At 35.7% G+C, this 17556-nt stretch overlaps 1 protein-coding gene and 1 long non-coding RNA gene across 2 annotated transcripts in view; one reads left to right on the plus strand and one right to left on the minus strand.

Annotated features, from left to right (window-relative positions):
* The window catches only part of LOC107710767 (tumor protein p73-like), a 38763-nt gene that overhangs the window by 9733 nt on the left and 11474 nt on the right, over positions 1-17556 (minus strand). The window contains exons 4-5 of the mRNA XM_016515615.1: positions 14004-14249; positions 480-666 (exon numbers count right to left, since the gene is read on the minus strand). Of these exons, the coding sequence (XP_016371101.1) occupies positions 480-666; positions 14004-14249 (433 nt within the window). The remainder of the gene's footprint in view (positions 1-479; positions 667-14003; positions 14250-17556) is intronic.
* On the plus strand, positions 6267-8198 carry LOC107710787 (uncharacterized). The gene is made up of 6 exons (XR_001636634.1): positions 6267-6329; positions 6645-6662; positions 7125-7154; positions 7257-7292; positions 8061-8099; positions 8163-8198. It is a non-coding gene; the product is annotated as an uncharacterized LOC107710787 (long non-coding RNA).

Here is a 17556-nt window from a genome sequence, read left to right on the forward strand (position 1 = left end):
CCAGATAGTGACGTAGGTATGTGGGGGCGTGTTAGAACGAGCCGTTTTAGGTAGGCGTGGCTGACTCTTAACTTTTATAAAGAATATCTCTTTGGATTTGAGACTTTAGTCTTTGCAACTTTACAGATCTTCTTTATGCACCAAGAGCTTGTAACACTTCAAAGAGAAAGGAAAACTTGAAATCGCATCATATGACCCCTTTAATAAAAACAGTTGATGAAAATGTTACTACATTAAGCACATTTTATTTTGTTATAACAAAATAACAAATAAACAATAAATTCTACTGATGTAAAACTGTTTTTAAATCTGCTGCCGTTTAAATGTTTTATGACTGGGAATGACTCTGGAAGGAAAAACTTATATTACTTGTAATAAACTTATAAAACTTATATTATTATTGTATGTATTTATTTTTAAAAAAATGTTCTAATGTCTTGATAAACTTTATTGATCAAAAAAGAATGAATTTGACATACTTTCATTGAAGTCCCGTCCGAGTTCATGGTTAGGACAGCGTTTGACCACCTCTGTGACGTGTTCGGCCTTCTTGTAGATGGGCATGGCTCGAATCACACCGCCGTTTGGGGGCGAGGAAGCCAGTTTGATCTGAATCGGACAGGTCTTGGCGATCTGACAATACAGCTTCTTAAGCAGTGGAGAGTACTGCAGGAAAAAACAAACAGAAATAAACATTTGAAATATGCTTACACAGTGAATCACACTAAGTTACCACACTTTAAAAATATGCTTCTTTATAGATGAAGACAAGTTCATCATCATCTGATGAGGTCTCTCTCTCTCTCACACACACACACACACACTCATAAGCATGTCAGAGCTTGTCTAAATCTATAAAGACATCCCAAATATTCCCCCAAAAACTAAATGTACAAGCCTGCTTTGTGCGGACTTGTATTAATGTGATTCAGATTTTATGAAAGGGAGATTTTACGCCAGGTGCTGCAACAGAACAAATATCATAAACACTGTTTGCTGATGTTGCAATCACAATTTATACAAACATAAATGATTCCCACAAAATAAAGCTCATGAAAACGTAATTTCATTGTCTAACTTAAGTACAAGTGACATCTGACCAGAATTAAATTAAGCGTCAGAATGAAATACCTAAATGCAAAACCAAAATAGCTGACTGAATCTAAAGGAAAGCAGGAAATATTAAAGAATATTTGGAATTATTAAAGCTTAAATTAAGTTGTTTATAATCTTTTTAAGATCTATTTATTTCTGTCTGTCTATCTATCTATCTATCTTTGGAGAAGCAAACAAGAAATATGATAAGCAGTCAAACATTACACAAAAGATCAAATTAATGTCAACAAATAGTTGCAGGTACAATGTGACAAAAAGCAACTCCAAAAATATCAATATATCTTTTCAAAATAATTTAGAGCAATATCATTTTCTTACTCACTTTTTCAAAACTCACTTTCTAATATGCCACCACAGAAACATTACATTAGCGTCATTTTATTTAAAAATATAGTCCAGTTCAGTTTAGATCTGCCAATTTCACATGGTGGATGACAAACTGATAATCTCATAATATTACAGTAAATATCATAATATATTACAATATTATTTGAGGGACGTGAGCCATATTTAGAGTAAGAATATCACAGAGACTATGACTCAGTTAGCAACCACCCAGAACACCCTAGCGAACACATAGCAACACTCTGATAAATGCATAGCATTATTAGTGTTGAGTTATCATTACGAATGTTTCATCATTTACATCTGTTTCTTTGTTTACAATAAAAAAAAAACAACAACAACAAAAACACCTCAAAGCAGATTTCCCTGCTGATCTCATCAATCAATAGTAAAAGTGGTGTAATTGAGTCACCTTGCCACTGTTTCACACTCAATCCATCTACTCACCATTTAGCTGAACTTCAGTTGAAATTATCATTTGGGTGAAAGAATTTTAATGAATTCAAAAATGGCTTGAAAGATAAGGACATTAAAGTGTTGACAGCGCACAGGAACAGGAAGAGCTCCATTAGTGAATAAATAAATAAGGTTCCAAAAGAGGGTTTTTGCAATGATGCCACAGAAGAACAATCCCAAAAGAACATTTCCGTTACCAGTTCTTAAAAGAAAATTTTTTTTTAGTGTGAAGAATATTTTTATATTCAAAAGAACCATTTTCCACTATAAAGAACATTTTGTGCAGTGGAAAGGTTGCATGGATGTTAAGGTTCTTCGTGGAACCTTAAATGCCACAAATAACTTTTTTATTTTTAACAATTCAAAACTATTTTGCACATGAAACATTCTTCCTCTACATCCTTGCAAAGCACCTCTATGATGCTGCCAACAACCACGAAAGAACTTAATATAAAAACTTATAAATATATATATGTAATATAATATTTAATATTTTTAAATAATATACTGCAAGCACGCGAAACGGAGCATGACACACACATTTGGTTCGTAGACGGCTTGCTTGATTGCACTGGCAGCGCTGCATCGCTCGCCTGCAGTGTAGACACTGTGTTAGTGTTGTAAGGTGGAATAAGATGATGGGCTGGAGGAAGGTGAGCATTGGAAAGGCGCACGTTTGGGCAGGCTCGGCGGCCTAAGTGATAATGACGAGTCTGACAGCCTGATGGACATGTTTCAGCATGCCACTCGCAAATTCAGCCAACTCCCCATCTCCGTCAATAAATTCACAAATGTGCTGCCTATGCTAACGGCTGTGAAATTGCAGCCAGCATAACATACGCTACCGCTCCGTTGTTAATATACTGCAAGCACGCGAAACGGAGCATGACACACACATTTGGTTCGTAGACGGCTTGCTTGATTGCACTGGCAGCGCTGCATCGCTCGCCTGCAGTGTAGACACTGTGTTAGTGTTGTAAGGTGGAATAAGATGATGGGCTGGAGGAAGGTGAGCATTGGAAAGGCGCACGTTTCCGCTGTTCCTCCCAATACACACTGGGAGAAACAGAAATGAGAGAAAGAAAAAAATTTGAGCAAGAAAAATCATATTGCCGTCAATAATATAAAAGTTAGAAAAAACATAAATAGCATAGACAATTAAAATGAACGAAGCAGATTTTTTTTCCTCAGAGGTTGTTCTTTTAGGAGCCACGATGGAGCTTTTTCAACCAAAAATAAAATTTCTGTCATCATTTATTCAGTCTCATGCCATTCCTGTATGAATTTGTACTGTGGAACACAAAAGAAGATATTTTGAAAAATGTCCAATGTCCACTGTTGTTTTGGACCCCATTGACTTTCATTGTATGGACAATGCCAGATGTTTTCCCAAAAATCACCTGAGGTCAGAGTATAAATGATTTCCATATTTTTGGAGGGCTGTACTTTGGAGTTGGCTGCTGTTTGCTGACATGTGGAAACAAGTATTCTTTACAGGGAGGGACAGACCTTTTTTTCTTAAAACAATTCTTGTTTTGTTCAAATTCAACTTAAGAACCCAAAGAAACATTTCTTTCCAAATTGTATTGTAACAAAATGTAACATTTCTTTCTAAACTGTAAAGGGAAAACCATTTTGCTTTGCATGTTTCAGTTTAATGTCAAACTCTAAATTCAACATTTGATGTTAAAATTACAATAAAAGTTTAGGTTAAAATTGCATAGGGAAATGTATAAGTAAATAATATATTATGGATGATGCAACTGATCAATTTTGTAGAATGTCCAAGATGCTCTTTTCCACACAATGAAAGTGAACAGCTGCCTCTAGTCCCATCCACTTTCACTGCACGGGAAAATTTTTTAAAATAAAAAACAGTTCGGACAATCTGCTAAATTTCTTTTTTGTGTTCTATGCAAGAAAGAAAATCTTACGGTTTGGAATAACAAGAAATTAACAGCATGATTTTTCATTTTTGCGTGAACTATCAGTTTAAGTTCATAGCGAATAAGACAGAACCAAACCAGAAGAATGATGATGGGTCAATCGGTTTTATATTTAAAAATGAACACATTTTTGCATTCAGTCTGCAGTGCCTGCACATTTGTATGAAATCTCAGCAGTTGTGTGTGTTTCGTCATTTTGAGAGGAAGGATGCACTGGCTTCGGGCCGTGTTTAGACCCGCTCGCTAACTCTAAGGGTAAAATCTAAGAAGCGCAGCCTCAAATACTCCAGAAGCAAAGACGTGCTCAGACTTGCCCAACTTATATGCCAACAATGAAAAAAAAAGTGTGGGGGTCTTTATTGGAAAAGCTGAGGTGTCAGAACTCATTTTCATCCCTTATGACAGCTCTTGCTTTAAGCCTATAATGTGTGTTTGAGAGAGAGAGAGCTTTTAAACAGTTATCCCTAACACACAATTTGTTTTTATGATTCACTCGGTGATATCATACCATAATTGGGGCCTAAAAAGACAGAGGCAAAGGCCCAGGCAGAAACAGACATGATTCAGGAAGATAGCAGAAAATGACTTTAACAAAACCTTTTCAGCGATGAAAAAAGCCCCACCTTTAAGAGCTCGCACAAGGTCATCTGAGAAGCGCAGCTGAATGAACGGAAGGACTTCAGAACCAAGGACAGGGACATGGACTCTGAACTCTACACCAGTGGTTCTCAACCTTTTTTTCCACTGGGCCGCACTATGGTCCAAGTGCAAGTCTCACGGGCCGCATGCATATCATTTACATATTATGTCACCAATACAAACCAACCAGATTTATAATAGCCTATTATAGCCTAAATATTATGATATCTAATCGATTACATTCACTGAAATAAATAAATAAATAATTATACTCCCCATTATTAAAACACCTGATGCTGTCGGGAGCTGACCAATTTTGTGAAATTCGGCTCGAAAGGAGTAACAGCACAATGAAGTTGCGATTGTAAGTTGCAGTCTTTAAGGCGCGCACGGAAGCGTGACTTGAAGCACGACATTAGCCCTGAACATCTTCAAGTGAGTGGCGGGGCAAACCGAACGTTGATGCCGAAAGTCCAGCACTCTCCTACCTTCACTGCTGCGACTATTCTTGTTTGTATGTGTTCCTTCGCTGGCATTTTCCACATTTCGTTTTTCTCCCTTAATAACAAATGTGTCCATTCTGATGCTCAATTTTACTGAACTAATGGCTGCTGATGACTATGTCAATTGAATTCTGCCAAAGTGCGCGCTTGTAAGTGTTTGTTAAATGCGTAACGTTAATTACGTGAGTAGCCTATAGATCTGCTCATATCTGAAAAAAATAATAAAAGTGCGCGCTTGTAAGTGTTTGTTAAATGTGTAACGTTAATTACGTGAGTAGGCTACAGGTCTGCTCATGTCTGAAAATAATATATGAAAAACTAAATTATTTTACATAAAAACATTATAGCTTATATTTGTTTAGAACATTTTTAAATTAATGTAAAAACTAAAATGAATTGTAAAACTGAAAGTTATTTTTTAAATTGTGTTCAGCATGGGGGGCCGCATTTGAATTCGCGACCGGCCGCGGGTTGAGAACCACTGCTCTACACCGATACCACTGATACACAGGATGATTTTGAGCTTTACTAGCTTCGATCTTATGCATTATTACTAAATAAAAGCAGAGAACGATACGAAGAGAAGTGTTTGAATGAAAAAATCCCTCAAATTGTTCTTTCTTCCTTGTAGAATATCTTGCCTGCTGTTTTTCATGAAAATTATTATTCCCTAAAAATCGTTTCTTTCAATGTCAAACCTAGTGTAACTTGTCTTGATGTGCCCATTTTAAATATGCCCAAGTGCAAAAATTTAAGAGCTGCTACATATATTAATGTTTTCAAGCAATAAAGATTCAAAACTTCCGATCTCTTCTCAGAAGATTTGGAATGCAAGTGGTATGAACTAAATTTCGTTTTATTTATTTATTTTTGGTCATTTTGTTGTTGTTAACTACATTTAAAAGCATTAAAAATCCTTTTCAATAATTGAAATGAATCTGAAATAAAATGAAATATAAACGTAAGATGCATAACATAAACTTAAAAAACTATTTGCCTTGGCAAATAACTGAAATAAAAAGAACTACAATTACTAAAGGTAAAATAGGGACAAACCCAGCAATTGGGCTGTTTTGACCCAGCGGTTGGGTTAAATGTTTAACCCAACCTTCTGGGTAGTAACCCAACCGCTGGGTCAAATATACATTCTATAAAATGAAATATATCTAAATATATAAATTTGAGATATTTTTAGATCATCAATAATTTAGAGATTTTTTGTTTCTTTTTTTGTGAATTTTCTTTTATGTCTCGTTATATAGGACGCTGGTTGTTCCGTTGATCTTTGCATTAGTGGGTGTCTCTATTTCTGCACCAATAAACGGTAAGGAAACTTACTCAGTATGTCTGACTTCATTACATTTCTCACATATAGCTTACATAAATACCATTACAGATCACCCCGAATCCCTAAATTATTATCAGTGGCATGCACCACCAGCTCTTCTTTCTAAGTAACACGAAGCATTTACTGCCTCACTATAATGAGACTGTAATCAGAGCCCTTCACTGAACACAAAAGAGTTCTGTTCACCTGTGCTGCTACATTTAGCCTGGGCCTCTATAGGAGATATAGGACTCTTATAGCTCAATGCACTCACACCACTAACTGACCGTCTTGTCTTTTGTTTTGATACAGATGGAACAGATAATGATGGTAAGAATGTGTCTCTTATACACATTAACCTTAATTATAATGCAAATGATGACTTTTTAAGTTAATTAGTGCCTCTGAATACATGAGCTATGTTAGAACAATGAATTGCATTGTACTACTACAATTGTTCAAGAAAGCCATATAGACAGAAAAATCCCTCTTTAATCAGAGTTGTTTCTCCTAAACAGAAATGGGATGGAATTAGATGTACTTTTCCTTAGAAAAAGGCCCCAGCAATCTCATATGTGTCTCTGAGAGTTTCAGAAGAGATTTCAGCAATGCCTGCAATTAAACGATAGAGATCTCTATATGAATCAGATTCTTTCAAATGTTGCTTTGCACAATGATTTTATAGCTCTATAAGCTCTATACATCCTCTGGGCAGGCAGACTAGTTATAAAGAGGACAAAAAGTATCTGGTTCTAAATGAATTTTGTTCTGACTTTTATGTTATAATCTCAGAGGCGGCTGCAGCCCTAGGGATCCTCAATGGTAAGGTGCAATGAATTTGAGCTATATTTCTGCATAAATCAATTGACCATAGAAGGGTTTCCAGTTGATCTGAAAAACATGTTTTTATCTCTTTTTTTTCAGCTCCTCCAACTCCACTCCCTGGAAATGGAGACTCAGGTTGGTCTGGCTGATATTGATCACGTTTCGCTGTAAAATGTGTTATATAAAAATAGTCCAATAAGATAGACGTGAACATAAATTTTAACATCAAGGTCTAGACAAAGAGCAGTGTTGTGAGTGTTATTAAAACAATTATTAAAAAATATGTTATAAAAAAATATATAAATATTAGGTAAAAAACATAAATATTAGAAATAATAAAATAATGTACTAAAATGAAATAAATCAAATATAAACAATAAATATTTAAAAAGTCCAATAATGAACTTAATTTGAATGTCAAGATTTAGACAGTGTTGTTAATGTTAACTAAAACTGTTAAAATATTATGAAAAATATTATTAAAAACTATTAAAACATTTTCATTAACTGAAATAAAGCTGAAACAATATCAAATAACAAATATTAGATGAAAAACTTCAAATTAAAAATAAAATTAGAAATACTGCCTTGGCAACTAACTGAAATAAAATGTAAGTTTTTTACATTTAAAATGTATGTATTGGAATTTGAAATAAACTAAAGCTAAATATAAATATTATAACCACTAATAAAAATGATAAAAGTGCATGAAAAATGACTAAAACGTATTAACTTAATTAAAACCTGAATGAAAACTTAAATTAGAAATGTTGCTGTAGCAACAAAGTTTGTTTACTTTAAATTTACTAAAACAAAAATAAAATAGAAATATTTTAGAAAAAGCTCATAACAAAATGACTCAAACTAAAATTAAGTAACTTTGGAAAACTTTCTTTTAAACAGGAACTACAGATGGAAAAGATTCAGCAGAGAAACAAGGAGGTAAGAGATAACAAACACAAAGAGACATCATCACACTGAGCTAATAATTCTCTTTGATTTCAGGTCCCAGTGACTCATCTGACACCACTGAAAAACCAGGTCAGTTTCTGGCATCAAGAGTCTAGATATACAGGACATAAAAGAGAGAAAGAAACCATGACCTGACCACTGCATCACAGCTTTCACTGAATTTCACAAGTGCCAACAGAAAGTACTGACATCAAGATAACATATGAATGAGTGTGATAACACAGCGATTAATGTTTAACTGCTGTGTGTTCAGCATCAGTGAACTAGAAGAACTAGCATTAGATTGCAAAGCAGGAGACATTCAGTCAACAGGAAAAAAGATTAGTGGAAACAGGCTTCTGTTTAATCATAATGATTAAATACAAGAATTTAAAGTTAATGCTTAAAATTAAGTGAATTTACATTTAAAATATAATCTCTGTTTTGTTTTGTTTTAAGAATAAACTCAATTTGACTCAAACAAAACTTAATACCTCAAGTCATTTTCCTTCAAGCATGAATCTTGATTTAGGAATGTGTAAATATTTGTACTGAAAAATATTTTTTGCAGCTCAAAGCTGTGTCACACTCCATCTTTCCTGAATACTGTCATGGCAACAAGACAGAAAGCAGCAAATATTTATGATCCACATTATAAATGAATGATAATCAATTAATTTATACAAAGGATGGTGATGTTTGGTCTTTGTTGATATTGTAAACTAAGTGTACCAAGATCCTTAAAGTGATTCAATTTTTGTGTTTATACAATTATGATTATAATAACTATATATAAAAAGTTATATAGCGACTTTTTATCTCGCAATTCTTACTTTTTTCGCAATTGAGTTTATATCTCGCAATTCTGATATTTGCCCTCAGAATTCTGAGTTTACATCTTGCAATAGTTTTTTTTGATAACATTTTTTTAAATAAAAAAGAATAAAGAATAAATAAGGTATTTGCAACTTTTCATTTCATACACTCTAAAAAATGCTGGGTTAAATACAACCCATTGCTGGGTAAAATAGGGACAAACCCAGCAATTGGGCTGTTTTGACCCAGCGGTTGGGTTACTACCCAGAAGGTTGGGTTAAACATTTAACCCAACCGCTGGGTCAAAACAGCCCAATTGCTGGGTTTGTCCCTATTTTACCCAGCACTGGGTTGTATTTAACCCAGCATTTTTTAGAGTGCAGAAGGATTCATAAGAGTGAGCAAACATTACTGTGACAATTCTAACACAGGCGATTGTGCAATTCACGAAAGGTTAATCCATGAGGTTGGCTAAGAGGAATGTTGTTTCAGGTAGCGGTAAGAAGCCCACTGCGGATCACGTAGATTACAGTCAAAATGCCCCCATGCCTCTCCCAAAGCATCCCGAGGCTATACACAAACTCAAGAGCATCATGCTTTAACCCTTCCGTTCGCCACACAATGACTCACTTACCACTTACACAGTAATCCCAGATATCCTCAGCCTGCAAGCCTTTGTATTACACCTGGAAATTCCCTCAATTTGAGGTTGCATGGCATTCCACATATCTTGACAATAATCCTGAGCCATTTTTCCCTTTCTCCGCTTCTTTTGGAGGACAAAGTAAACAATTTAATGGTCTTTAGAGTGGGCGGCAGAGTGAAAACGAAAGCTGTCACCAGAAGAAAAAAAAAGTAGCGAGGCAAGCAGCTTCTTGTCTTCCTGTGATGGACATTTGCATCTGGTAGATGCTCTGAAGTTACAAAAAAGGCATAGAATCTATGATATTCTTTAAATGAATCTATGTACAGAATATCTTAGAACAGATAAGGCTTTAAAGACCTTTTGTGGTGTTTAGTATGTTTCTTAGCTTTGACTGCAACATACTAGTGTGCTAGTGTACTCCAGCAACTTAAATTTTAGCAGACACAATTTTTTTTTCTATTCCAAAAAATTAAAAAAACAGATAAAAAATATGAGTAAATATATTTCTGTCCAATTAAATGCAAGAATGAGAATGTTCCTCCTCTAAAGCCACCTTCAGATGTTACTTTGGATAGAAGAACCAATACTCATTTCTGGATCTACTTTGAAATCTGCCTTCAATTTGTATATGGAGTTAAGACTTAAAAATAAAGGTTCTTTACTGGCATTGATGGTTCCATGAAGAACCTTTAACATCCATGGAACCTTTCCACTGCACAAAAGTTCTTTATAGTAAAAAGAGTTTTTTTTTAGATTGTTAAAATGTCCTTTGCTTTAAGAAAAAGTGATTCTTTTAAGAACTGTTCACTAAAGGTTCTTTGGGGAACCAAAACCCCTCTTTAGGAACCTTTATATTTAAGAGTGGATGCAGAAAAGACAAATTTCTCTAAAGAAGTGACAACATTGTTGTTTAGTACCATCTCCAACTAAAACAAGCTCAACATAACAGCTTTCCAGTTTTTGCAAATATATTTAAAATAATGTCCACTCACATTATATGACGACTCAGTATGATATATCAGTGCTCTAATTTATTATTTGTAGGTTGCCTCATGGAGGCTGACAAGCTGATGTCACATAATCAGCTAAATGGTACTTTCTTTATCTGGATAACCCTCCTGTTATTGGATTCTTCAGGGTGCAAAATAAATAAACCATGGGTCAATGAGATTTTTCTACAATGGCATATTGGTAATCTACTTTGTTTGGTGCATCAGCACTAGTAAGTATCACCATAAAACACAAGACTTCTGCCATATCATTCAGTGCAATAGAAACACAAAATACATCCCCTTTAAAGGTGCACTTAGTATTTGTTTTTATATGGCAATGGACCATACAACAGTCATGTTGGATTTATACTGACAACTAGTGGCATGGAGAATCACTTGCATGTAGCATCAGGCAAAAAAGCGAAATATTTCAGATATGGATGTCATTGCAGAAATTGAATTTTTTTTTGGTGCATATTTTCAAAATGTAAACTTCTGAGTGCATAGTTCACCCAAAAATGAAACTTGCATTACTTATCATTTACGCACTCTCATGTTGTTTTCAAACCTGCATGTCTTTCTTTCTTCTGCAGAACACAAAAGATGTAAAATAAATAAATAAATAAAAATAAGAAAAAACAATAAGACAAAAATAATAATACCACAGAAGAAAGAAAGTCAAGACAGGTTTAGAATGGATCAGGATTAGAGTTAAGCAAATAATGTACTTTCTAAACATTATTTTCATTCTTAATTGACTGAAGAAATGTCACATATAAACACACATGACACAGTAAAGCAAAATCATTTTTGATCAGAAATGCTAACATTAATATTTTGATTCATGCACACATAACACTCCAAAACATAAGTTGATAGCTAAAACTCCAGAAAACTATGGTAAGTAACATCTGGATCAATCAGAAATTTGTGAAATAAGATATGCAGGACCATTCCCCACAGAGTTCCATATACATGAATATAGAGTAAACAAGATTCATAGTATGCACCAGTATCATTATAGCTATGGTGCTAGCTAAGGAGCCAAACACTCTCAAATGTAGGGCCTGTTTCTCTTATCCCCAAACGTAAACAGCAATCTGTGCTGCAAACTCCACTTATGCCCATTTTAAAAGCTTATCCTGCTGTTATTGTAGCTCACAGAGGCCTGGTCTTTGAGAATGGAGCGGAACGTGGCGCGTCAGAGGTGACAGTCTTCACAGGCGGACACTGAGTGATGGCCATAGCACTCACCTTCCTGGGACCGCTATCACCTTACACGTCCACAGAAAGTCAGAGACCAAGCCTCACGCTTGACTTCATCCTACAAACAGAGCCCCATTTCCTGTTTCAGAGGGTCATCTTCATGACAGACTGATGTAGCACCTTTCTTCATGGCGACGCTGGACTTTAGGGAAAACACTGACTGCTCTGGTTTCAAGCTTCTCTGCTTGACATTACTGTGATTTTTTTTTCCTGTGTGGATGCACTATATGTATGAGATAAACCTTATGAGTACTATCTCTCATATAAAGATCTGAACTAACCCATAACCCTAAGTATTAAACTTTGTTAAATAATTTTGTAAGCAACCAACCAGAGCACCCCAGCAACCACCAAGCAATGCCCTCGCAACCACTCAGAACACCCCAGCAACCACCAAGCAATGCCCTAGCAACCACTCAGAAGGCCCTAGCAACTGCCATCCACATGCTAAAACACTTAGAACACCTTATTCTGATTATATACTACAGCAACGTCCTGGCATTAAGGTGTACAAGGAAATTTTCTCATCAACATTAAACCATTAAGGCATTTTACTTCCCAAGTTCCATTAGTTACTTTAAAGGGTCATATGATGCTGCTAAAAAGAACATTATTTTGTGTATTTGGTGTAATGAAATGTGTTTATGCGGTTTAAAGTTAAAAAAACACATTATTTTCCACATACTGTACATAAAAAGAACCATGTGGAAATGGTGACAGAAGAGTGTATGATGATTTACTGTAGATCTTTATAGAATAACTTGCTTCAAGATCCAACAAATTCTAAAATCCAAAGCAAACATGTTGGATTCAGACACACACAAAAAATTAAACGCTATGTTTCTGTCCTTTTAGAGGTTTACTAAGGGATTCCGAACAATCATAGCATTTTGATGAAGCGAACTAAATTACACTGAACAAAGGATTTGCACTTTTTGAATTACTGTTTCTCAAAGAAAGTGCTGAGAACAGTATGTACAGGGTGCGAACTACGGGGGAGCTAGGGGGAGCTCGGCTCCCCTTAATAAGACATGGGCTCCCCTGAAAATGTGATTTGTGAAATTTTGGGGGGGCTCAAAAAATATTGACAATGTGTTATTTTGACGTGCAATTTCAGTTTTGTGTAATGTGATCATCATGGATTATTATTATATAAAATGGCAAAAATATCATTCATTCATGCATGAAGGCGATTTAAACCTAATTCACTTCAATACCGCAAGCGCAAACCCCCCCATAAAAAAAAAACAAGCGGGCTCCCCCAAAGTCCACGGTATAGTTCGAACACTGAGTATGTAGCAGTTTACTTTTAAAACTACAATCATAAAAGTACACACAAGTAGCCCGACTGAGAAATTAAAAATAAACCAAATAAAAATAAAGCTGACAAATAACACACCTCATTTTTTTTTACATCAAGTTTAAATTTATATGTATGTTGAAGGGAAGGAATATATTTCAGATGCTGTTACTTGTTTATTAATATTAATAGTTTATTAAATAGTTTATTTTGCATAAATAAATGCTGTTCTTTTGAATTTTTTTTTCATCAAAGAATTCTAAGAAGAAGAAAAAAAAATCAGGTTCCATGAAAATATTAGAATGATTTCTGAAAGATCATGTGACACTTAAGACTGGTTTAATGGCTGCTGAAAATTCAGCTTTACCATCACAGGAATACATTTCTAGTTTAATATATTTTAAAATGTAAAGCGTTATTTTAAATTGAAATAACATTTCACAGTAATACTGTTTTTACTGATATAAATGCAGCCTTGCTGAACATAAGAATTTTCTTTCAAAACCATTTCAAAATCGGACCGACCCCAAACTTTTTAGCAGTAGTGTAGGTTATGGAGAATAATAGCATGTTGTCACACCACAGGACACTGCTTGAAATTTCATGTCAGCTACTCCTATACAGATGTTTAATTGTAAGATACATGTTGAAAAAGAGGAACAAAGCGGGAACACCGCCAAAAGGAGAGTCTAGAAAATAAGCCGCCAAAAACAGACAGTGAAGAAAGGGCAAACAAGCAACTGAAGAAGAGGAAAAGTTATGGCTGCACTCTGCAAGCAAAACCATCAGTGAGTGTGGGAAAAGAACTGTGTGTACGCGGGTTCACGAGGAGCTCACGTGATACGGTTGCACCACAACCGAGACGCCGTACTCACCGTCCAGGTGGCTGACTTGGCCGTGCTCGACTGCTGGAAGGTGACCTCGAAGTTGTGCGGCCCGGGGTAGTCAGTGTTGGAGGGGATGGCCGGGGCTGGAGACATGGCCTCGAAGGTCGAGTTTGGCTGGGAGTAGGGTGACGGCGTTGGCACGTTGGAGGTGGTCTCTGAGCTGTAGGGACTGGTAGACGCTGCTCTGTTCCCCAAACCTTGTTCCATACTGCTGCTCAGTAGGCTGTACTGAGACTGAGAGGAAAGCAGAAAGAGAAGGAGGGTGAGACAGGTGAAGGAGTGGGAGGGAGGCAGAAAGTTGACTTTGAGGGAGAGAGGGAGGAGATAAGACTCCATCCACTCCACTTCTAGAGCTCCAGTTACACCGCGTTGGGACGCACGAGAGGGAGTCATGCCTCCAGGCGAAGGGTAGGTTGTAAAACACAACCGAAATCTTTCAATGTCTAATTGCCTGCCATTCTCTTCTCTAACTTACAAACACAAAATTCACAGATCATACCCACCACCACACATAAATTATGAAGTGTCTGCATGTGTTGTGCTAGAAGTACCTCAACAAATGTGTTAAAAGTAAAGCTCAGCTGGACAAAGACATTATGACATGATAACAACAAAGCGTCCTTGAGATTGGGAAAGGCGCTATATAAATTAAACTTATTATTATTATAACATGAGCTAATTTGGTAACAAACCATGTATTCTCATGCGTTTGATGAGCTCACACTTTTCTATGTTGTGTTTTATTTGTTTCATATTTCCATGCATTTTGAACATTTCTAGCACAGTTTAGAAAAGTTAGCATCACTATTATTCATATGTAAGGTTAGTGTTTTTTTTTTTTTAATCGTCCCGTACCATTTGTATGAAAGCCCGTTTCCACCACTGAATAAAAGATTAAAAAAGGTAACTGCAACTTTTTTTTTTGCAACTTTTTTTCTCAGAACTGTGAATTTATATCTCAATTCTGACTTTATTTCTCAGAATTTTGAATTCTGACTTTATGACTCACAATAGCAAGTTTATATCGCACAAATAATAAAAAAAAAATGTCAAAATTGTGAGATAAAAAGTCGCAATTCCCATTTTTTTATTATTTTTTTTTTTCATTATTCAGTGGCGGAAATGGGCTTCCATACATCTGCACAGACTTAAATTAATTACGCAGTTTGTTGAAGATAGCTGGGTTATTACTTTTTTACTACAACATGTAAAAAAATGTGGAGGGGGGGGAATCTCAGACTTTTGCAAGCCAGAGTCATATCTAAAAACCAAATTTTGGCTGGGATCTTTCATCTTGGGCCAGTAAGGATCCACCAAACAACCACCCATAACACCTTAACAACACCCTGGCAACCACTCAGAACACCCTAGCAATGGCATAGCAACATCCAAGCAAGCACAACATCACTGCTTCACTGCCGAAGCTTTCACAGAAATCAAATGTATAAATCAAATGTAAAAATCACTGTTATTATATAAATCTGACATAAAGGGATCTTCAAAACCTCAAAAAATAAAAGCAAATATCAGAAATGCTAACATTATCACTTGAATCATGCAGACATGTTTTGAAATAATAAAAAAAAGCATGATGGGTAATGATTCCCACAAAACCTCTGAACCAATCAGAGCCCTGTGAAATAAGATAACCAAACTGCAACACAAGTCAAGCGAAGAGAAAAGTCTTTACCTTCTTTTTCACATAGTACATTGTCCAAACGGACAGAATCACATGTCCTCGGCTAAGAAACGACACACTGATGAACCCACAGGAACCATAGTGAGTAAAACACTCATCTCAAGGTCTCCTCAAGCTGAGACGTTATCACCTGTTCTCTCTCCTGTGAGGAACCAGAGCGGGTGGAGTCCAGAGGGACGGAGGTCAGAAACCACGCATTGTCCTAATTATGGCATATCGGCAGTCAGACAACACCTGCACAAGTATATACTTGCCGGAAGACACTTTCTCAAGACCCTGCCTGTGTTAATAACACCATTCAAGCATGCACAGGAGAAAAGAGAACTAGAAAGATAAAGCAAAGGGTTCAAAGGTAGACAGAAGAGGTTTTCAAAATGCAATTAAATGAAAACTAGAACCGTGTGGTGCTTCCTGCAAAATTTCAGCACAGAAATGCAAGGTTGGTAAGTGGTTACTAAGTGGTTATTTACTGGCCCAAGTCAAAAGCCCAACCCAAATCTCAATATCTCTACTTCAGTGTAAATCTATGGGACTTTTCCACCTGTTTTTTCATCCACTAGGAGAAAACGGCAAATCTGACCACTACAACAAGCCACAGAATCATTCATGCTAATATTGATACCTGCCTTTGCATGTATCTACAGTGTAATCTATATCCTCATTATAGATTTTTGGTAACACTTTACAATAAGGTTCCATTAGTTAATGTATTAACTAACATGAATCAACAATGAACAGCACATTTATTACAGTATTTATTCATCTTTATTAATGTTAGTTAATGAAAATACAGTCGTTCGTTGTTAGTTCACAATGCATTAACTAATGTTAACAAGCATAACTTTTGATTTTAATAATGTATTAGTAAATGCTGAAATTAACACTAAGATTAATAAATACTGTAGAAGCATTGTTCATGCTTAGTTAATGTTAACTAAAGTAGTTAACTAGTGTTAACTAATGAACCTTATTGTAAAGTGTTACCTAGATTTCTAACAGATTTCTGTTTTTGCCTCAGATAGGGTGCTTTCTATAAAGCATCTCTTACAGTTTTTCTGAATTGCTAAAACACTAAATCCCAATCTCTGAACCAAATTCTCACTAGCTTAAACCAATTTGTCGAATAAAGCACACTTTCTGCTAAACCTTAAACATGTTCAGGCAGTTAGGCTCTATTTGCAAATCTCATGCATTCTTTTTTTAAAACTCTAAACACATTCTCATTCACTTAAACACTTATCACACTGAATACAACTAAAGCACAGTTATCATCGTTTACACACAACGATTCAAAATTGTTTACTCAATACAATATACTTTTTTCTGTAATGTTCTGGATGCTGTGTTCTCCATTTTTCTCTGTAGTGTCTAATGAATGCTCTGTAGTGTTTATTTTATTGACTCATGTGTGTGAGATCTGAGAGCACTGTTTGATTTTGAGTACAGGTGAAATGGTTTAGCAGTGATTGTTTGATCTTGATGGAAGAGTCAGAGGTTTCGTGAATTTAGTTTGAGTATTTGGATTTGTGTTTAAGGTTTGGAGAAAATGAGTGATGGTTTCAAGAAATGTGTTTTAGCAATTCAGAAAAACTGTATGAACAATATAATGTGAGAAGCGCTGTTTCAGATCAACCACACACACACACACACACACACACACACACACTCACACACACACACACACAGGTGTGCCTCATCAGTAAGTCTAAACATGCTCTGTGACAAGTTGAAACAGTACAGAAGCATTGTTGTGTGTGTGTGTGTGTGTGTGTGTGTGTGTGTGTGTAAGTGTATGTGTATGTGTGTGTATATGTGTGTGTGTGTGTGTGTGTGTGTGTGTGT

This window comes from Sinocyclocheilus rhinocerous, unplaced genomic scaffold (assembly GCF_001515625.1).
Source record: "Sinocyclocheilus rhinocerous isolate Xijiao unplaced genomic scaffold, SAMN03320098_v1.1 scaffold1048, whole genome shotgun sequence".
In the NCBI taxonomy this organism is placed as follows: Eukaryota; Metazoa; Chordata; class Actinopteri; order Cypriniformes; family Cyprinidae; genus Sinocyclocheilus; species Sinocyclocheilus rhinocerous.